The 14,645-nt window shown below is 40.3% G+C and overlaps 1 protein-coding gene across 1 annotated transcript in view; it reads left to right on the top strand.

Moving 5' to 3' along the window:
- The window catches only part of LOC139577584 (insulin receptor-like), a 118,114-nt gene extending 107,975 nt beyond the window's left edge, over positions 1 to 10,139 (top strand). The window contains exon 20 of the mRNA XM_071404700.1: positions 13 to 10,139. Within this exon, the coding sequence (XP_071260801.1) occupies positions 13 to 373 (361 nt within the window). The 3' untranslated portion in view covers positions 374 to 10,139. The remainder of the gene's footprint in view (positions 1 to 12) is intronic.
- Positions 10,140 to 14,645: the final 4,506 nt, after the last annotated feature.

Genomic DNA, 14,645 nt, shown 5'->3' with positions numbered 1-14,645 from the left:
CTCCTCCCTCAGCCACAACCTGATGACGATGTGCTGGCAGTACAACCCCAAGCTGCGTCCCACCTTCCAGGAGATCATTGAGATGTTGAAGGAGGATATTCACCCCAGCTTCCAGGAGGTCTCCTTCTTCTACAGCGAGGAGAACAAGCTCCCCGAGACAGAGGAGTTTGACTTGGACCTGGAGAACATGGAGAGCATCCCACTGGACCCATCGTCCTACTCCCAGAGAGAGGACAGCGACAGTCTATCCAGAGACAATGGATCCAGCCAGAACCTAAGGGGCAACTATGAGGAACACGTGCCCTACACACACATGAACGGTGGCAAGAAAAACGGACGAATCCTATCATTGCCCAGATCCAGCCCTTCCTAACATTTCTTAAGGTTTTCTTCCTCCTTTCAAACTATTTACATTGTATGACTCTTGCAGAAGCCCTTAAAAACACTGATCTCAGGACATGTATTTTCTTCCTCACAGCTGCCAAGCATGGTGGGACACAGGATGCAAACATTTTGGTATATGTTGAAAGACATTTTTGCATTTATCCAGAATCATCTACTACAACTTTCTACTATTTTTATTTTTTTTCACTATTGCCATGTTTCCAGGACTGATTGATGGAAAAAGAAAAAAAACTGAACACTTATCTCTCTCTTTCTCGCTCTCTCCAGGCTGCCCCATCTCTCTTCCATTCTCTTGAAAATCTTTTCAGATAGTGGCCTTTTTATTTGTGGCCTGTAAACAAAGAGAAGTGTCTATCAATACTTGTATTAATTTCCTCTGAACAATGTCTAGACAGGTTTGAACCATGGGATGGCATAAACTCTCTAGAACAAATGTCCATTCGTAGAGAAACTTTTTATTTAAAAAAAAATTGTGCAGAATTCCAAACTTTACAGAGATTATTTTGGTGTTTGGTGAATAGTTCTAATTTATTAGCATTTTTTGTCTCACTTTTTCAGTTTTATTTCTGTGTCCTCACATTATGGCTGAAGGATATTTAAACAGTTAAAAGTTGGGCAAAATAGTTCCTCAGACTGACCAATAGCTGCTGCTTTCATATATTTTTGTGGATTTAGAATATATAATATATATGGAATATTTGGTATTTATATCAATATTTTATATAGAATATATACAATATAGATGTTTTTGTACATAGTTCATATTTGTAATGTTTTCATCTGAGGCTTTTTTTTTTTGTCTTTTTTTTCTTTCTCTAACCCCAGATATCGCACTAATCAGAGCCAGTGCTCTGTTGTCTTAGACCTCCACACGTGGTTTTACTTCTCTTTCAAACCCTCAGGAGAACCCTGTTCTCCTCAGCAACAAAGGGCAGCCCACTATTTTAGGAAAATCATGGCATCTTTCAAATGTTGTTCTTCCTGTCAGTGGAAGAGTTTGGGTGGCCACTATGCTAAAATGACAAGAACCAAAAACTGAAATGGGAATGAATGGTGCTGATGGAGCCATGGTGTAGATGTCCATGTTGTTATCTACAATTGTGTTAAAATGTGTCTATCTTTGGTTGATCATTAGCTATCTGTTTGATTGATTGATGTTATCGGTGGTGCTAGAGATGTGATGTCTGCTTGCTTGGACAGACAGTTTGTCTTGGCCTGATTTGTACTTGGCTTGTGCTGACTTGGCTTGTGCTGTTGGTAGTGGTGTTTTATAGGGTTATAGTTGGGTCATAGGAGACCCATCTAGCTATCTATCTCCTCCACTGGAGTCAGAAGCCCATATAGGTGGATGTATTGCAGGACCACATACCATCAGGGCTTTGAGATAGAAATAATGCAGTGCTTTATATGAGTGGCGAGCATCAGCTCTACTCCATCATAACCCCCATGTCCTCATACAACTGGGTTTGTTTTGACCCTACCACCCCCCTACGCCCCCTCCCCACATAACGATAGCCCATTGGCTGTATGTTCGCTGACACAGGAAGGAGGTCAGAATCAGGCTGCTGGTGGAATTTTCCATGTTACTGTGGTTGAATGCTTTTGATTTGAACATTTTGGAAAGTTCCTATTGCATGGAGTCCACAGCGGGCAGCAGCGAAGGAGAGGGAGGGAGCAGTTAGTTGAAGGTGTGTGTGTGTGTGTGTGTCGGTGTGTACTAACGGAGGGAGGTGGTGGTATGGTATGAGTCAGGACACGCTGTAGCTGTACAACAAGTGCTGCTTTACCCCCAGGGCTGGGCTAACATTCTACTATTGGCAGTGGAGACCGTGTTCGGACTTGCTGTGTGCCCGTTATTCACAAACCCTTCTCCCTTCCACCCTAAAGAAAAAGATATTGAACTTATCCCCCCCCCCCCCCCCCCCCACCGCCTTTGATTTGGGTGTCTTTCAAACCCACACCCTCCCATTTGGATTGTGGTGTACCCCTCCCCACAATTTGGATTGTAACCCATCACTCCAATATCTAAAGATGGGTCATGAAAGTGTAAACCTGTCCATTTACATTCATATTATTAAGTTCCATACAGACATTTAAACATTCCTGTCAGCTTCTTCCCAGCACAAGACAAAGCCCTTTTCTTTTTTTTTTGTACACACGGGGGCTTATTCTATGTGGCACAAATCACAAATTGGTGTTAAATGATTGATTGAAAACTGTCTACATGGCATTCCCATTGAGAAGCACAAATAGCCCAATCATTAGTAGTTCACACACACGTCTCTATTTGTCCCATTATCCCTCCCTCTAGCCAAAGGCAGTGATACTCATTGTCTATTGTCAGAAGCATTGATAAGGGACAGAAAAGCACAGACAGGAGCTAAGGGTAAGTCAATCTGACCTGCGTCCACTCAGCAGTTTGAGCCTGTGTGGCTGTTTAGAGCTTTCAGTGTTATTAACCCTAGCCCTTAGAGTAATGGGCCTGATGTTATTACCCCTAACCTGCCCATTCATCTTCACCCAGTTATCACTGTTTACCCCTCTGTCTCTGTATGTCTGTCTGTATCGGAGATGGTGGAACCGCATCAGCCTCCACCCAGTGCCTTCTCAACCAACCACAGACCAGAGAGATGGATGTACATTGTACAGGCTGGTTACTGTTTGTTTGTTGGCACATACTCATGCTAATGCGTGTAGCTACATTGTGTGTGTGTGTGTGTGTGTGTATTTATACATGTTAGACAGTGGGAGAGAAATAAGACTTGTAGATGGGAGCTAAATCCATACCGTAAATCTCAAGTAGTACTTAGAGATGAGGTATTTAGAGATGTTGGAAAAAGATATGATTGTATCTATCTGTTTCTATGGGGAACATCAGCTTGTGAGAGAGGTATGTGGCTAGTTTTTGGTCAGTTGTTGTAAGGGTTGAATGGCAAGTCCATTTAGTGCTATAGTGTTCAAAGTTTAAGCAATGTTAAACCACCTTTCTGGTTCTCGCTGATTCTTGAGAATTTGATCTACTCCACTTACTCGAATGCCCCCCAAATTGTAATTTTTCCCCCCTCAATCAGTTACACTCTCATATCTTTATACTTTGTAAATACTAAAGAATATAGTGTCTGGTAAAAAAAAGAGCGAAAAAGTGGGAAACCTCCCTCACAACTGTGCATACAGTACATGCCCATAACCAGAGATAAATGGTGGATATCTATCTCTTCATATGACCATTGTCTCTTTATGGCGGTGTATACAAGTGTATGCAATTTTGAATTCAGAAGATCACCATCATCTTTGAAAAATTACAGATATTTAATATTTTATTTATTTTATTATCATTGTATAAAAAACACTGTTTGCTTTTTGTCAAAGTTTTTTAAATATTGAAAGTCAGGTATAAAAAAAATACTAGTTAAGAGTAGAGCTATAAATGTGAAAAGGAGTTGGTAGTTGTAGTTTCTATGTATTTGGCCACAGTCTACCTCAGTGGGTGTTTGGAGGAATCAGTTTGAGACGACAGCATCTTTCTTCGTCTATCAGTCTGTTGGTATCCCTGTAGTTCAAATCAGAGGACAGGGACTCTGCCCGTCTGTGACCACTGCTGTGACATCATAATACTATCAGAATATAGGCAGAATACTATCAGAATATAGAATCCCACTAAATCCAACGCAGCCCCTTGAAAGAGATAAAAAAGATAAGACCCTGCGTGTTTCTCAAAATGCGTACTAACATGCTCCGAGCACGCAAATTGGACCACGAGAGGGTCGGATTATGAGTCCAAATCAAGGTATACGTAAACTCCCCCACGGAGGGCCCTTCTCGAATGTGTACTCCGTTTGTAAATATTTTTGAAGCATGCATCGATGCACGCTTCAACGGAAAGTATGCAAAGAAATATGACGCAACCACGTTAAAAATGATGTAACATTTTTTTGAATCAATGACGGGCATTAGTTGAGCTGAAGCGAGAGAAAATACACATCGACCTCGGAATGAAATGTTGCGTATTCACATGTCATATGTTGCCAGACTACAATATTTTTTTCTTGATACCTTCATAAATACATGCTATTTACCTGCCTACTTACCATAGATCGCAAGCCCATAATAAGTCAATAGGGCTAACTGGCTAGCTACTACTGTTAGCTAGCCAGATAGCCATGAAGAATTGCTAGCTAACTACCCACGAATAACTGACATCTATTTTTATTTAACCTTTATTTAACATCTTTCTTGCATAATATTTGTTTTAGGTCATTTTTGTCTGTTTAACTATCTGTTTAGTTAAATTATTATGATTCACATTTAGCTAGCTGATAGTTATGAAGTAAAACGGTTGCTTTGTGTATATCTTGTTTCATCTCTAATGCCATTGTCCTGGCTGGAAGACGGTTCAGTGAATGGCTAAGTCAATAGGGCTAACTGGATAACTAGCTAGCCACAAAGAATTGGTAGCTACCCACGTAAAATGTACATCTACCTTGCATAACATTAGTTTCAGGTCATTTTTGCCTGTTTAACTAGCTGGCTAGCTAGATTATTACGATTCACATATCTAGTTGATAACTATGAAGTAAAACGTTTGCTTTGTGTATATCTTGTTTCGTCTATTGCTACCATTGTCCTGGCTGAAAGACGTTTCAGTGAATGGGGAGGTGAAGCGTAAGGTAATATACAGTTGAAGTCGGAAGTTTACATACACTTAGGTTGGAGTCATTAAAACTCGTTTTTCAACCACTCCACAAATTTCTTGTTCACAAACTATAGTTTTGGCAAGTCGGTTAGGACATCTACTTTGTGCATGATACAAGTCATTTTTCCAACAATTGTTTACAGACTGATTATTTCACCTATAATTCACATGATCCAAAATCCAGTGGGTCAGAAGTTTACATACACTAAGTTGACTGTGCCTTTAAACAGCTTGGAAAATTCCAGTAAATGATGTCATGGCTTTAAAAGCTTCTGATAGGCTAATTGACATCATTTGAGTCAATTGGAGGTGTACCTGTGCCTCTTTGCTTGACATCATGGGAAAATCAAAAGAAGTCAGGCAAGACCTCAGAAAAAAATTGTAGACCTCCACAAGTCTGGTTCATCCTTGGGAGCAATTTCCAAACGCCTGAAGGTACCACGTTCGTATAAACACCATGGTGCTCTAGGAAACAGGTACAAAAGTATCTATATCCACAGTAAATTAAAAAAAATAAAGCTGAAATTAATTATTTTCTCCATTAATCTGACATTTCAAATTCTTAAAATAAAGTGGTGATCCTGACTGACCTAAGATGGAATTTTTACTAGGATTAAATGTCAGGAATTGTGAAAAACTGAGTTTAAATGTATTTGGCTAAGGTGTATGTAAACTTCTGACTTCAACTGTAGTAGGGGGTTGGCGAATGCTTCTCTACACTCTCGTCCTTACAAGAACGTACACGAGAACGTCGTCGGAGAATGCGAGTGTGGAGTACGGTAGAATGCATATTGAGAAACACCCTGATCAGAATAAGAAGAAAGTAACACGTTTTGACCCAGTAATTACCCTGATTAAGAACTTTTTTCCCCATATTCAAACTCCACATTATCTTAACAACCGAGTAGGTTAACCCCCAGTGTAGTGTGAAGCACAACCTCAATGCGCTTTTAAATGTTGTATTAGAAGAGGTATATCAGTCAAGAATGTGGTAATATGACGACAACCTTTTGACTGGTGATTAATTATGATAAATGTGCTTTTTAGGTTCCCACTCCCATTATTTGAATAGGCTTTCAGATTCCCAAGCGTCAGGTTTCTTTTTGAAATTAACAGAATTTTTACATACCCTGTAACAACAGACTGCTTTGCTTTTGTGCGTTCATTGTTCTAGGGAAGACTTGATTTGAGCTTTTTATTTAAATTCTGCATCGAGACAGAGTAGTCCAAATCATGATTGCATATCTCTTGATCACATAGCCATAGTCTGCAATAGCTCAGCCTTGGTCATGCTTTTCACCATTGACTCACCATAGATGAACTCCTCACTGTTGGTTTGTGTGGGTATATACACTACCGTTCAAAAGTTTGGGGTCACTTTGAAATGTCCTTGTTTTTGAAAGAAAAACATTTTTTTTTTGTTCATTAAAATAACATAAAATTGATCAGAAAAACAGTGTAGACGTTAGTTGTAAATGACTATTGTAGCTGGAAATGGACACTTTGTTTGAAATGGAATATCTACGGAGGCCCATTATCATCAATCATCACTCCTGTGTTCCAATGGCACGTTGTGTTAGCTAATCCAAGTTTATCATTATAAAAGGCTAATTGATAATTAGAAAACCGTTTTGCAATTATGTTAGCATAGCTGAAAACTGTTGTTCTGTTTAAAGAAGCAATAAAACTGGCCTTCTTTAGACTAGTTGAGTATCTGGAGCATCATTATTTGTGTGTTCGATTACAGGCTCAAAATGGCCAGAAACAAAGACCTTTCTTCTGAAACTCATCAGTCTATTCTTGTTCTGAGAAATGAAGGCTATTCCATGCTAGAAATTGCCAAGAAACTGAAGATCTCGTACAATGCTGTGTACTACTCCCTTCACAGAACAGCGCAAACTGACTCTAACCAGAATAGAAAGAGGAGTGGGAGCACCCTGAGCAAGAGGACAACTAGTCTAAAGAAGGCCAGTTTTATTGCTTCTTTAATCAGCACAACAGATTTCAGCTGTGCTAACATAATTGCAAAAGGGTTTTCTAATGATCAATTAGCCTTTTAAAATGATAAACTTGGATTAGCTAAAACAGCGTGCCATTGGAACACAGGAGTGTGTCTAGTGTGTGTATATATATCTCTCAGAGTCCCAGTTTTCAGTCAAATACGGACAGCATTTAGTCTCAAGGCCGTTAATGTATCCTCCAGAAGTGTTTTTATTTCTCTGTTCTGTTGTTTTCCCTTAATGTTGTATGTATTTTTTTCTACTGTGAATATCAAGAAATTACCTTATTGTTATATCAATGCCATGGAATGGATTTGTCTGGACACTGCATGCCTCCGCTGGTCAAAGGACTAGATTTTAACTTCTCAGGGAGGCACGTGTATCGGGGGTTGGATGATGGAAGGAGTTTCCAACCTGTCTCTGACTGAAGTGCAAGTTCTCTTGGCATCCTAGCAAATCATATTTTTGGGGAGATGTAGCTTCGAAGTTGTCAACAAACAACCACCCCCTTCAAATCAAATGTTCAGCCTTTAAAGATAATGATCTGATTGTATGCCTGTTATCATTGTGATATGTGGTGTTCACTGCCCCCAGCTGGCTGGATGGGGGAAGTGCAGCATCAGGACTCGAGTGTGTAGCCAGGGCTCTGTCCCATAGTGCCTTGCTCAGACAGACTGCCCTCCTCCTGACTACACAGCCAGCCAGACCCTCAGTGCCCTGGACTGGACTAGTCTGCTCTGGTCCGGACTGGACTGTCTCATCTCACCCCCAACTTCCCAGCAGGAGAATACTGGAGTATTAACGTATTATGCATTCTAAGACAGGAGATAGTTGTGTTCTGTACTCGTAGCTGCAGTCAGAGGGACGCAACACATCCCCTTTGCTTGGCTGGATGATTCATGATACAACTGTATTGGGATAGTTACTGTATGTGAACGATATTCATGGTTTCACCAAAATGTTGAACTTCTTGTCTCTACTGGGGCAAAGCTCTTGCTTGAATTCGGCATGAACCCAACCATCCCCAGCTGATTTAGTTTTTAATTGAATAGAATTTTGTATTTTGGCCATCTCTTTGTTGAGGATAGACCAACACCCAAAGCACATGGGATCATGTATAATTAGCAACCATTGATTGCATGACATGGGGAGAATAGAACTCCCATTTAAAGTAGTTGCAGATGTCCGTGACAAATTGTATCACTTGATTTAGGGAAGTTTAGGTTTAGTTTGAAACCCAAATCAAATGTTATTTGTCACATTTTTAGTAAACAGTAGGTGTAGACTAACAGTGAAATGCTTACTTTGATAACGTGAAAATGCAGTTTGACTGAGCATGCTAGTGCTGCAGCGCAGGTTGAGAACAAAGCAATGTATGCATTTTATTGTTTTAAAAAGAAAGTATTACATTTAGAGATGTTTATTTCTATTCCTTTTTGGGGGGAGGGGCAAAAAAAGGAGAGCAAATACAATTACTTTTCTGTCTAATCTTTTACTACTCTTGTAGATTATTGAATTGAACATTGTTATCAATGTATATAACTTTTTCTAAATAAAATACCAAAGTTAGATGTTTTTTAGTCATGACACTACCCCAGTATGCAGAGCAGATAAAAGTTCTGTACTGTAGATGTACTATGGAGCAGCACAATGCTGGCTGGATGGGCTACCTGTGTATCATATGACATGTGGCCTAAAACATTCATTTGATCATGTTCTATTCCATTGTAAATGCATGTTCCCATGTCTGTGAACAACTCATGCGTTTTCACCCCCGCCCACCCGTTAGCGTGTTTATTTATTTTTTTTATCTCAAAATATCACACATTGCTATGTTATGGGAAAGAAAATGCGTTTCCTTCTGACCAACAGCCAACAGAAAAGTCATCTAGATTTAGTTGACATTTGCTTTTCGATGTGTAAAACTGGAAAAGACCACTGCACGTTCGTGGAGGCAAACACAACATGAAATCCTAATAAATAAATAAGCTATAAAGTGTATCAAACTATGGTGATATCCCAATCTAATGTGTAGGTGGTTCTTAACCATTTAACATGGCTATGGGGCAATATGAAGAAAAACACCTTCGCTATGTATTATGTACAATGTCTGTTAGTAGTGTAATGAAATGTGTACGTGTCTGAGGCTATAGTTGGTATGGTTTAAAGAAAGAGACGCCACTTTTAAAACTGACTCGGCTCATCTACATAGGCATCGATTTAAGAATTATATATTATATTTGCCCTTGCTGAAAGTTTTTGTTATTCAATGTCACGTCAAATTTATTGAAGTGTAATTGTTTGACAAATGGATAAGGGTCTGGTGGGGGGTTCAGTATAGTAGTGGTGGGTGGGGTTGTGATGATATTGAGGGTTTAGGGGGTAAAGGGATCCTAGTCATGCTATCTTGCCAGTGGTCTGCTTCGTTTTGACACAACTCGCTACATGTTAAGGTCTCTAGCCCCTAGGTGGAGTTTTAGGTGTCTGTATCGTCCTTGGTTAAAGTCTCGCCATGGGTTGTGTTTGTTTTATCTGATTGCTGCTCCTTCTTCTGTGCACATAGATGGCCACGAAATGTTTTATGTGTAGGCTGACAGGATACCTCTTTATGAACCTCTGTCATGTTATTTTTTTAGAAGATTTACTGATGTATTCGACGTTGATAATGTATAGCTACATTATATGTCACATAGATGCATATACAGGTGACGTGTATGTGTATCACACCCATGTACAACCACAAAGATGGCTACATCCCAACACTGGATCAAAATGTGCCATTATCTTTATGTATATCACATATATAAATATCGTATTAATGCTCTTGTCACTTCCACACACAATTACACATGTGCAGGATCCAAAATGTGCCATGACTAAATAATGCCTGACAATTTATTTTTTCTATGTTTTCAAGGAGAGCCAAGCAGTGACGTGTACAGAACATTGTGGAATGATATGAAAATAATGTTGTACTGTGTGTAAATGATTCTACAATTAACTGTTTATATTAAAATCATGAATAAAATTGTTGGAGAATGTTTATTTTTAATTTTTATATCAACTAGGTCAAATTAACAAAATGTAGCAATCCCTCTCCAGATGGTACTGCGGCGGCATTGCCGTTTTAAAGCGACCCACTTGAGTGAACTGCAATGCAGAACGCTAGTATCTGCCAAACGGTTTGTACTGTACAGTACGAGGAGCAGAACCAAGCATTTAGAGTTAGGACATTGAGGTTTCTGCATTATGATGTGTTTACATGACATTACAGCATTCTATGGCAGCCATGTTAGCTCATCATTAACATAATATGGGGAAGAATGTATTCACCACTATGTAACTGAATGTTTAGACTGGTCTAAGGCCAGTTTTGCATTTCCCTCGCCTGATGGGATCTGGGAAGTGTAAGCTGGTCCTGGAAGGTCAACATCGACAACCTGGACCAACTCATGTTTAACTCAATATCCTTGTGTTACCTCTATTCAAATATTTGTCACATGCTTCTTCGTAAACAACAAGTGTAGACTAAAAGTGAAGTGCTTACTTGCTTACTTACTTCCCAACAATGCAGAGATTTTTTTAATTTTTATAATAGAAAAAAAATAACAAGGAATAAATACACAAGTTACGATAACTTCGCTATGTACACAGAGTTCCAGTACCGAGTCGATGTGCAGGGGTACAAGGTAATTTGAGGTAGATATGTACATATACAGTTGAAGTCGGAAGTTTACATACACTTAGGTTGGAGTCATTAAAACTCGTTTTTCAACCACTCCACAAATTTCTTGTTAACAAACTATAGTTTTGTCAAGTTGGTTAGGACATCTACTTTGTGCATGACACAAGTCATTTTTCCAACAATTGTTTACAGACTGATTATTTCACTTATAATTCACCGTATCCAAATTCCAGTGGGTCAGAAGTTTACATACACTAAGTTGACTGTGCCTTTAAACAGCTTGGAAAATTCCAGAAAGTGATGTCATGGCTGTAGAAGCTTCTGATAGGCTAATTGACATCATTTGAGTCAATTGGAGGTGTACCTGTGGATGTATTTCAAGGCCTACCTTCAAACTCAGTGCCTCTTTGCTTGACATCATGGGAAAATCAAAAGAAGTCAGCCAAGACCTCAGAATAAAAATGTGTAGACCTCCACAAGTCTGGTTCATCCTTGGGAGCAATTTCCAAACGCCTGAAGGTACCACGTTCATAATATGTACAAATCAAAGTGTATTTGTCACGTGCGCCGAATATAACAGGTGTAGGCCTTACAGTAAAATGCTTACTTACAGACTTTAACCAATGGTGCAAACAATAGTTAGTAAAGAAATAAAACAACAGTAAAAAGACAGGCTATATACAGTAGCGAGGCTACATACAGACACCGGTTAGTCAGGCTGATTGAGGTAGTATGTACATGTAGATATGGTTAAAGTGACCATGCATATATGATGAACAGAGAGTAGCATCAGTGTAAAAGAGGGGCTGGGGGGGCACACAATTCAAATAGTCCGGGTAGCCATTTGATTACCTGTTCAGGGGTCTTATGGCTTGGGGGTAAAAACTGTTGAGGAGCTTTTTTTGTCCTAGACTTGGCACTCCGGTACCTGAGGGGGAATAGGCTTTGTCGTTTGTTGTTGATGTGGACACCAAGGAACTTGAAGCTTTCAACCTGCTCCACTACAGCCCTGTCGATGAGAATGGGGGTGTGCTTGGTCCTCCTTTTCCTGTAGTCCACAATCCTCTCCTTTGTCTTGGTTACGTTGAGGGATAGGTTGTTATTCTGGCACCACCCGGCCAGGTCTCTGACCTCCTCCCTATAGGCTGTCTCGTCGTTGTCGGTGATCAGGCCTACCACTGTTGTGTTGTCTGCAAACTTAATGATGGTGTTGGAGTCGTGCCTGGCCATGCAGTCGTGGGTGAACAGGGAGTACAGGAGGGGACTGAGCACGCACCCCTGGGGAGCTCCAGTGTTGAGCATCAGCATGGCAGATGTGCTGCTACTTACCCTCACCACCTGGGGGCGGCCCGTCAGGAAGTCCAGGATCCAGTTGCAGAGGGAGGTGTTTAGTCCCAGGATCCTTAGCTTAGTGATGAGCTTTGAGGGTACTATGGTGTTGAACGCTGAGCTGTAGTCAATGAATAGCATTCTCACATAGGTGTTCCTTTTGTCCAGGTGGGAAAGGGCAGTGTGGAGTGCAATAGAGATTGCATCATCTGTGGATCTGTTTGGGCGGTATGCAAATTGGAGTGGGTCTAGGGTGTAATATTCATATCTGTAAACATACTGAATAGTAATTGGATGCATTTTACCGCCATATCATACTGTGCTATGATTGGTTAAGACCACCCAAATGGTTAGGTGATGGTCAGTAATACGTGAACATGCCAGTTGTAGCTAGCTAATAAAGAGCTATGTTAAGAAATATCCTGTAGTACTGCATTGTATTATTTTGTACAAAGCGTGCAAAACAAGACATGGTGTCAGAGTAAAAGGTCTTAAAAGATGGATTTTTCTGGAGTTCCTTCACCTCGAATGGACCGGGAGTCTACAAACTTACCCGATGCATGGCGTAAGTACAAACAGCATGTGGAGCTAATGTTCACGGGTCCTCTGAAGGACAAAGGAGAAGAGGGAAAGTGCAGTTACCTACTCCTCTGGATAGGTGAAAAAGGGAGAGATATTTACAACACATGGACAATTACCGAGGCTGAATCAAAGGTACTGAAAACATACTACGATCGTTTTGAAGCATATGTTGTGCCGAAGACCAATACGATTTTCGCTAAGTACAAATTCCATGAGAAAGTACAGGGAGCTAGCGAGTCTTTTGAACAGTTTGTGACAGAGCTGCGTCTGCTTGTGAAAGACTGTGATTATGCAAACAAGGATGAGATGGTCAGGGACCGTATTGTATTTGGAATACACTCACTGCGAGTGAGAGAGAAACTTTTGAATATTGGGTCTGAGGCTATCGACATAGCCAGATCTCACGAGCTAGCACTGGCTCAGATGAAAACCATTTCGCGCGGCAGCACGAGCGCATCCCGTGAACAAGCAGTGCGCGCAGTCAGGCAGACATCAAAGCACACCTCCGGTGCGCAGAGAGCGCGTTTTAGAACAGAGCGAGACATAACTCCAAAACAGAGCGACACATACTCAAAACGCCCCAAAACATGTGGATACAAAGTGCATGTCGAACAAGGAAATTGCCCAGCTAAAGGCAAACAATGTAATAAATGTGGAAAATGGAATCACTTTGCAAAAGTGTGCAGAGCTTACCGTGGAAAAACAGTACACACAGTGAGTGAAGATGAAATGTCAATCAAAGAGTCAAACGCTCATGAACTGTTTATTGATACAGTGACACAGAAAAGTCAAATATCAGAGACAGAGCAAGCCGTTGCTGACATTGAGATAGGAACACAAGGCACAAAGCTAAAGTTCAAACTAGACACTGGTGCACAAGTAAACATTATTCCTCTGAATAAGTACCGCAGTTTGACATCTGAGTGCGAGCTACAGCCCACCACACGCAGACTGACTGGTTATGGTGGTGAACAGCTCCCAGTAAAAGGCACATGCACCTTCAAATGCAAATACAAGGAAAGTGACATGATGTTGGACTTTTATGTTGTTGACACTAGAGCACCTGCAGTGCTAGGTCTTAAAAACTTCTTATGGCTGAAGGGGCAGTATTGAGTAGCTTGGATGAAAGGTGCCCATTGTAAACAGCCAGCTCCTTAGTCTCAGTTGCTAATATATGCATAGTATTATTAGTATTGGATAGAAAACACTCTAAAGTTTCTAAAACTGTTTGAATTAAGTCTGTGAGATTAACAGAACTCATATGGCAGGCAAAAACCTGAGAAGTTCCACTTCCTGTTTGGATTTTTTCTGGGGGTGCCATATTTTCAACCAAGCTCTCATTGAGTATAAAGAGAGATATGAATGGGTTTTCACTTCCTACGGTTTCCACTAGATGTCAACACTCAATAGAACTTAGTCTGATGACTCTAATTTGAAAGGGATTCGAAGGAGACAGGAATGAGTAATCACTGCCATGAGGTGCCCACGCATTGAACTGGCGCATTCACGTGAGAGTGAGCTCCGTTCCTTCTCTCAATTGAAGTCGATTTAATTCTCCGGTTGGAACGTTATTCAAGATGTATGTTAACAACATTCTAAAGATTGATTCAGTACATCGTTTGCCATGTTTCTACTGACTGTAACAGAACGTTTGGACATTTCGTCACGTTATAGTGGTCGCGCTTTGAGACTTTGGTTAGGGTTTTTGGTAAACAATTCGAAAGTAGCTAATTTGACATAAATAACGGACATGAACGAACAAATCAAGCATTTATTGTGGACCTGGGATTCCTAGGACTGCATTCTGATGAATTCATCAAAGGTAAGGAAACATTTATCATGTATTTTCTGGTTTCTGTTGAGTCCAACATGGTGGCTAATTTGGCTAATCATCTGAGCTCCGTCTCAGATTATTGCATGGTTTATATTTCCGTAAAGTTTTTTTAAAATC

Source organism: Salvelinus alpinus, chromosome 6 (genome assembly GCF_045679555.1).
Source record: "Salvelinus alpinus chromosome 6, SLU_Salpinus.1, whole genome shotgun sequence".
Lineage (NCBI taxonomy): Eukaryota > Metazoa > Chordata > Actinopteri > Salmoniformes > Salmonidae > Salvelinus > Salvelinus alpinus.
This window is presented reverse-complemented; position numbering and strand designations above follow the sequence as displayed.